Below are 7,772 nucleotides of genomic sequence, written 5' to 3'. Positions count from 1 at the left end.
GGGACATGAAAAAGAGGACTGAGATTTTGGGGAACGGGGGGGGGGCAGAATGGGTGAGGTTTGAGGGGGACCTACCAGTCGGATATAATCCTCAGGGCGCAGCAGCATAAACATGGCTTGGAGGTGTTGCTGGAGGTCTCCTGAAGCAGAGAACAAAAAAGATCAGAAAGGAATATTTTTATCCTCCAGCCACCACGTGCCTCCTCTAAACTTATCCTCTTATTCTGGCCTGGGGCCTCACAGGCCAAGGACCACGAGTCTTCGGTATCCCCCCTAACCAGGCTAAGGAGGTAAGAATGCAGGAATCTGACAGGCATTCTCACAACCCTCTAGGGCATGGGTCTTCCAACTTGGTCCTTTCAAGACTTGTGGACTTCAACTCCCAGAATTCCTCAGCCAGCATGCCTGGCTGAGGAATTCTGGAAGTCCACAAGTCCTAAAAGGGCCAAGTTGGAAGACCCCTGTCTTAAAGCATCCTGGCTGAGGAATTCTGGGAGTTGAAGTCCACCAGTCCCCAAAGGGCCAAGTTGGAAGACTCCTGTCTTAAAGCATCCTGGCTGAGGCATTCTGGGAGTTGAAGTCCACAAGTCCTAAAAGGCCCCAGTTGGAAGACCCCTGCTCTGTGTTCAGTTGGTTTCATGGTTTATCGTGCTGCCTGAACGGATTTGGTTTGATGTCCCTCCAAGGCAGGGGTCCCCGGCCTTTGGGCTGCGGATCGTTCATGGTCCCGGTCCTCAGCCTGTTAGGAAGCGAGCCGTGGAAGCCAGCACAGCTGCATCTGCACATACACGGCATGTAGGTAGCGTCCGAAACCGTCCCTCTCTCCCACTTGCCCAGCCCATGGAAAAACTGTCTTTCCGGAAACCGGTCCCTGGTGAGGAAAAGGTTGGGGACGGTACAAAATCCAGAGATGGGTGAACAAAGCTTCCTTTTCTTTTATACCTGGTTTAGGGAAAAATCCTAACTTCTAGTGGATGGGTAGCTATTTAAAATATAAATAATGAAATGAAATGAATGAGGGAAGGAAGGAAGGAAGGAAGGAAGGAAGGAAGGAAGGAAGGAAGGAAGGAAAAGATGAGACGGAAGGGAGGAAAGAAAAAGGAAGGAAGGCAAAGGGAAGAAAGGAAAACAGGAATGGTAGGGGGGAGGGAGGGAGGGAGGGAGGGAGGAAGGAAGAAGAAATGGGAAGAGAAAGGAGAGTAGGAGGACAGCAGGAGCAAAAAAAAAAAGTATGGAAAGAAACAGAAGGAAAAAGGAGAGAAAGAGAGGCAGAGAGAGAGAAGAACAAATAATATAAGATGGAAAGGGGATGAATGAATGAATGAATGAGTGAAAGAAGAAAGGAAGGAAGGAAGGAAGGAAGGAAGGAAGGAAGGAAAGAAGGAAGGAAGGGAATTCTTCAGCCAACGTGCCCTGTTCCTTTCCTTGCTTCATTTACTCGTTTATTAAATTTACAGGCCGCCCATCTGACTGTCAATCAACTCTTGACCTGGCTCAGCATCTCCTGGACCGGAGAAGGCCAGAGCTTTGGGGAGAAGCCCCCCGCCCGGCTCGCCCCTTTTCCCTCCCTCCCCCCCTCGCCCAATGCCGAACGGCTGGTGCAGCCTGCTGGTAAACAATCAGCCCCAGAGGAAGAGCCCCCCCCCTCCCCCAGGGCCACTTTCTCTGGGCACTGCCCGCTGGGTCCCAAACCCTCCAGCGTGGACAGAATCCGAATGCAGGATCCGCGGGGGAGGGAGGAAAGGGGACCCCCCCTTACCTGCGTGCTTGTTGCGCCGGTGGCTGATCCTGGGGGTGGAGGAGCCATTGCCGCGCGGCAGGAACAGGGCCGCCCCTTTGACGGTCAGGAAGCTCTCGCTGATGCTGCAAGAGAAACACGGCAAAAGGAAGTCAGGAGGGCAGAAGACCCGGGGGGGGGGGCAGCCAAGGACCCGTCCCTCCCTCCCTCCCTTCTGCTGTTTCCTCCCCCCCCCCCCAAAAAAGAGGAAGGAGACGGTCTGCTTTGGAGAAAGGAAACCGGTGTGCAAAAATTCAGCGGGGGGCCTGGGCTTGTCAAAGCCACCAAGAGTTGGAAGGGAGCTCGGAGGTCATCTAGTCAAACCCTCTGCTCTGTCCGGATGCCGATACGGTTTCTGAGAAAGGGCTACCCCAGTCTCTTCTTAGAAGCCTCCAGTAATGGGGCAGCCACAACTTCGGAAGGCAATTTAAATTTAAAATGTCTTTTATAAAATAAAATAAAATAAATAAAATAAAATAAAATAATAAAATAAAATAAAATAAAATAAAATAAAATAAAATAATAAAATAAATAAAATAAAATAAATAAAATAAAATAAAATAAAATAATAAAATAAAATAAAAGATAATAAAATAAAATAAAATAATAAAATAAATAAATAAATCGCTGCCTCTGATTCACTCAGGCCTCTTGGGGCAAGCGTCCAAAGTGGGCTGGGGTGGGGGATTTCCTTCCGACAAGGGCTCAGCGGCCTCTCCTGCCAGGGACCCCAGGGACCCCCCCATGGGCTCCACTCAGCCGTCCCTGCCTCTTCCTAGGCCTCTTCCTAGGACGAGACAACAAGGGCTCGTGGTCGGAGCACCTGCGCAGTATGGATGTGGAGGGGGGGCTGGGGAATATACCAAGCCCCTTGGGTTTGAATCTTGGCTGGTTTGCACACCTTTGTCTTTTGCATGTGTGCGCACGCGCACACGTGCACACACACACACACGCCCCCTGGTCTCCACCCCAGGCAAATTTCAAGGGTACTACAGGATGCCTCAAGTGGAAATAAATGCTGTTTTGTTTGGAACGAAGGGAGGGAGGGAGGGAGGGAGGGAAAGGAAAGGAAGGGAGAGAGGGAGGGAGGATGGAGAAGGAGATGGGAATGAAAAGGAAGGAAGGAAGGAAGGAAGGAAGGAAGGAAGGAAGGAAGGAAGATGGGAAGGAAAGGAGGGAAGGAGGAAGGGAGGAAGGAAGGTGGGAAGGAAAGGAGGGAAGGAGGAAGGGAGGAAGGAAGGTGGGAAGGAAAGAAGGAAGGAAGGAAGGAAGGAAGGAAGGAAGGAAGATGGGAAGGAAAGGAGGGAAGGAGGAAGGGAGGAAGGAAGGTGGGAAGGAGGAAGGGAGGAAGGAAGGTGGGAAGGAAAGAAGGAAGGAAGGAAGGAAGGAAGGAAGGAAGATGGGAAGGAAAGGAGGGAAGGAGGGAGGAAGGAAGGTGGGAAGGAAAGAAGGGAGGGAGGAAGGAAGGGAAGAAGGGAGAGAGGGAGGGAGGGAGGGAGGGAAGGAAGGAAGGAAGGAAGGAAGATGGGAAGGAAAGGAGGGAAGGAGGAAGGAAGGTGGGAAGGAAAGAAAGGAGGGAGGAAGGAAGGGAAGAAGGGAGAGAGGGAGGGAGGGAGGGAGAGAGGGAGGGAAGGACGGAAGGAAGGAAGGGAGGAAGGAAGGTTGCAGCGTGAATCCTTCTTGCCTTGAACGAAAAACCTGCTGGCTGCCTCCCCCTTCAAGAGGTCTGTATCCATCTCAGAATGCTAGGCCTGGACGGGACCTTGGAGGTCTTCCAGTCCAACCCCCAGGCCTCCAGCATCTAGGTGGCAGCGGGCGGCCCAGTTACCCAAGGACGTTTCTGCTCCATCACCCATCATCCCCAGCCCATGTCGCAGGGCCCTGGCTTAGGCCAGATTGATTTATGAAACCCTTTCTTGCAGGACAATTACAAATGTCAGAACAGGACCCTGTTTTCAGGTATCTCTATAAAACGGGGTCAAATCCAAAGCAAATTGTCTGAAATTATGATGATGATGATGATTTATTTATTTATTTATTTATTTATTTAATTTATATACCGCCCTTCTCTCAAGAGACTCAGGGCAGTTAACAGGGCAATACGTAAAAGACAAATACAAAAGTTAAAATTATTAAAACATGATTAAACAATGCCCATAGTACGAAAGTACAAATTTAAAATTAAAGTCATAATAACAAACCCACCCCATCCCATCAGGCCAGGCCCGCTTCCTTAAAGAGATGGGTTTTAAGGTCGCGCCGGAAGGAGCGGAGGTCGGGCGCCATCCGGAGCTCTACCGGAAGATGGTTCCATAATGCCGGAGCACCCACAGAGAACGCTCTCCCCCTGGGGGCCACCAGTCGGCATTCTTTGACTGGCGGCACCCTGAGGAGGCCCTCTCTGTGGGAGCGTACTGGGCGGAGGGAAGTTGACGCCGGCTGCAGGTGCTCCCCAAGGTATTCTGGACCCATGCCATGGAGGGCTTTGTAGGTCATTACCAACACCTTGAACCTCACCCGGAAGACAACTGGCAACCAATGCAGCTCGCGGAGCAAAGGTGTAACACGGGAGTATCGGGAGACCCCCGACACAACTCTCGCGGCTGCATTCTGTGCCAGCTGGAGCCTCCGAGTGGTCTTCAAGGGTAGCCCCATGTAGAGAGCGTTGCAGTAATCAAGACGAGAGGTCACGAGCGCATGAGTGACCGTGCGCAAGGCATCCCGGTCTAGATAGGGCCGCAACTGGCGCACCAGGCGAACCTGGGCGAACGCCCCCCTAGTTACAGCTACAATATGGTCTTCTAAAGAGAGCTGTGAATCTAGGAGGACTCCCAAGTTGCGAGCCCTATCTACAGGAGGTAATGACTCACCCCCCATAATGAGGGGTGGGATATCCTGAATATCCCGGGATGCCGGTACGCACAGCCACTCCGTCTTGTCGGGGTTGAGACGAAGCCTGTTCCTCCCCATCCAGACCCGGACCGCCTCCAGGCACCGGGACATCACGTCGAGGGCATCACTGGGGTGGTTTGGGGTCGAAATGAAAAGTTGGGTATCATCAGCATACTGATGATACCCAACTCCAAAGCCACGAATGATCTCACCCAGCGGCTTCATGTAGATGTTGAACAGAAGGGGCGAGAGGACCGACCCCTGAGGAACTCCACAAATGAGAGGCCTCGCGGTCGACCTCTGCCCCCCCGTCAACACCGATTGCGAACGTCCCAGGAGATAGGAGGAGAACCACTGAAGAACCGTGCCTCCCACTCCCAATCCCCTGAGACGCCGCAGCAAGATACCATGGTCGATGGTATCGAAAGCCGCCGAGAGGTCTAATAGGACTAGAACAGAGGAATGCCCCCTGTCCCGAGCCCTCCAGAGATCATTCACCAGCGCGACCAATGCCGTCTCCGTGCTGTACCCAGGCCTGAAGCCCGATTGGTACGGGTCTAGATAATCCGCTTCATCCAGGACCAGAGGGAGCTGATGTGCCACCACACTCTCAACAACCTTCGCAAGGAAGCGAAGGTTGGAGACCGGACGAAAGTTATTCAAAACAGCCGGATCCAAGGTAGGCTTCTTGAGGAGAGGTCTCACCACCGCCTCCTTCAAGGCGGCGGGAAAACTGCCCTCACTCAAAGAAGCAGCTATAACCGCCTGGAACCAGCTTCGTGTCCCCTCCCGGGCTGCATAAACCAGCCAGGAAGGGCACGGGTCCAATAAACATGTGGTGGAGCTCAGCCTCCCCATGATCCTGTCCACTTCCTCCGGAGTCACAGGATCGAACTCCTCCCAGATGACATCGACAAGATCACTCGTGTCCTGATCATCCGATACTGCCCAGTCGGAGTCCAAACCGGTCCGAATCCGAGCGATTTTGTCCGACAGATGTTGACTAAATTCCTCAGCACGCCCCTGCAAGGGATCCCCACTGACCTCCTGGTTGAGGAGGGAGCGGGTCACCCTAAACAGGGCGGCCGGGCGATTATCTGCGGACGCGATGAGGGCAGCGAAATAATTAGATCTCGCTACCCTCATCGCAGCGAGATAAGACCTAATATGGGTTCTTAGTCGCAATCGGTCGGATTCAGATCGGGTGGACCTCCAAACGCTCTCTAGGCCCCGTCTCCGACGCTTCATCTCCCGGAGCTCCGCGGAAAACCATGGAGCCCATTGGGATCTGCGCCGGGTCAGGGGCCGCAAGGGTACAACTCGGTCAAGTGCCTCCGTGGCCGTCCTTTCCCAGGCCTCCACTAAGGCATCCGCCGAGCTGTGAGCTGGGGAGGCAGGTGGGGCCCCCAGCGCTGCCTGGAACCTCTCAGGGTCCATTAAGCGCCTGGGGCGGAACCATCTAGTTGGCTCAACAACCCCACGGTGGGGGGTGGCAAAACGGAAGACCAGCCGCAGGAGATGATGATCGGTCCATGACAGGGGCATAACAATTGGGGAGCCCCCACCAAGATCATCTAACCACCGACCAGATAAGAAAACCAAGTCAAGGGTGTGGCCTCCCTCATGGGTTGGTCCATGAATTACCTGCGTCAGGTCCATGGCCGTCATGGAAGCCATGAACTCCCGAGCTAACTCAGATGCTCCTCCCAGGGATGGTAGATTGAAGTCTCCCAAAACCATTAGTTTAGGAAACTCAATCACCAGCCCTGAGAGGATATCGAGAAGCTCAGGCAGGGCTGCTGCTACGCGACTAGGCGAAAGGTACGCGAGCAGCAAGCCCAACTGCGCCCTAGGACCAAACCTCAATAAGAGAGATTCACACCCGACTATCTGAGGAACGGTGGCCTCCTGCGGACATAAGGTCTCCCTCATAACTACAGCCACTCCCCCACCCCTACCCTGAGTCCGAGGCCGGTGTAGCACCCGGAAGCCTGGTGGGCAGAGATCCACCAGGGGGATACCACCCTCTGGGCCCAACCAGGTTTCCGTAATGCAAGCCAGGTCCGCTTGCTCACCCTCGACTAAATCCCGGACGAGGGGAGCCTTATTAACAACGGACCTGGCATTTAGGTATTTAGATGATGATGATAATGACGATGTGGATTTATATACCGCCCCTCTCCCGAAGGTGTAGGGTTTCCTGCCTGAGCAGGGGGTTGGACTAGATGACCTCCAAGGTCCCTTTCAACTTTATTATTATTATTATTATTATTATTATTATTATTATTATTATTATTATTATTATTATTAATGTTATTATTATTAAAAAGAAAAGTTAAGGTCCAACTCTTGCAAAGGAGGACAGCGGCCCCGCCCTTTGCTACGAGATTTTGCAGCACGTCTCACGTTTTGTGAGTTTTAGAGAGTTTGTTAAATTTTTTTTTTTTAATGTGTTCACGCTTTCTGATTTTGCCTTTCCGCAAGCACTGCCAGGTGGCAACGGTGAGGACCCACATTTTTTTGAGGTTCGAGAACACAAATTCTCACCGCCAAGAAGTCCAAGCCACTTTTGTTTCCCCCCACCTCTTCCGAAAAATCGTTCTTCAAAACAAAAACAGCCCAAGACGACACAAGACTTCCCACACTTTAAACTGAACAAATCCGGAAATTCATCACATCTAGTACTTTAATCTGTGGTTAAAGTGTCTGATTTTTCTTCTGCAAAAGCTCTGGGGGCTTTTTTTAAAAAACAAACAAACCAAAAAAAATAAAATAAACACAACACACACACACAACTTTTAATGCATCTTTCAGAACAGGGCAAGCCAGAAACCACAACCTATGCGCACACAATGCGTTCCTTGCTTTACAAATAAAAACTTTTTATTCCTTTCCGTTATTTCCTTTAATTTCTAAATGAAGCCGGCCGATCCTTTCTGGGAGACTGGAGGAAAAGGGGATTTAATTGAAGCTCCCCAGAAGAGCCAGATATAAATGTTTATTTTAGCCGATAGGATTTTTTTTTTTTTATTATTCTTCTTTAAAGAGCCTCTGCAATTGGAAACTCTTCTTAGGTTTGATGTCTGCACGCCACGATTCGTCT

The 7,772-nt window shown here is 51.6% G+C and overlaps 1 protein-coding gene and 1 long non-coding RNA gene across 6 annotated transcripts in view; both read right to left on the bottom strand.

Moving 5' to 3' along the window:
* Positions 1-7,772, bottom strand: part of SSH2 (slingshot protein phosphatase 2) — a 471,054-nt gene that overhangs the window by 38,862 nt on the left and 424,420 nt on the right. For all 5 annotated transcript variants that reach the window (XM_083379660.1, XM_083379661.1, XM_083379657.1 and 2 more), the window contains exons 3-4: positions 1,760-1,863; positions 76-140 (exon numbers count right to left, since the gene is read on the bottom strand). In XM_083379660.1, coding sequence (XP_083235786.1) covers positions 76-140; positions 1,760-1,863 — 169 coding nt within the window. The remainder of the gene's footprint in view (positions 1-75; positions 141-1,759; positions 1,864-7,772) is intronic.
* The window catches only part of LOC310632899, a 339,863-nt gene that overhangs the window by 138,146 nt on the left and 193,945 nt on the right, over positions 1-7,772 (bottom strand). The window lies entirely within an intron of this gene.

The sequence above is a fragment of the Vipera ursinii genome, assembly GCF_947247035.1.
Source record: "Vipera ursinii genome assembly, chromosome: 1".
NCBI lineage: Eukaryota > Metazoa > Chordata > Lepidosauria > Squamata > Viperidae > Vipera > Vipera ursinii.
This window is presented reverse-complemented; position numbering and strand designations above follow the sequence as displayed.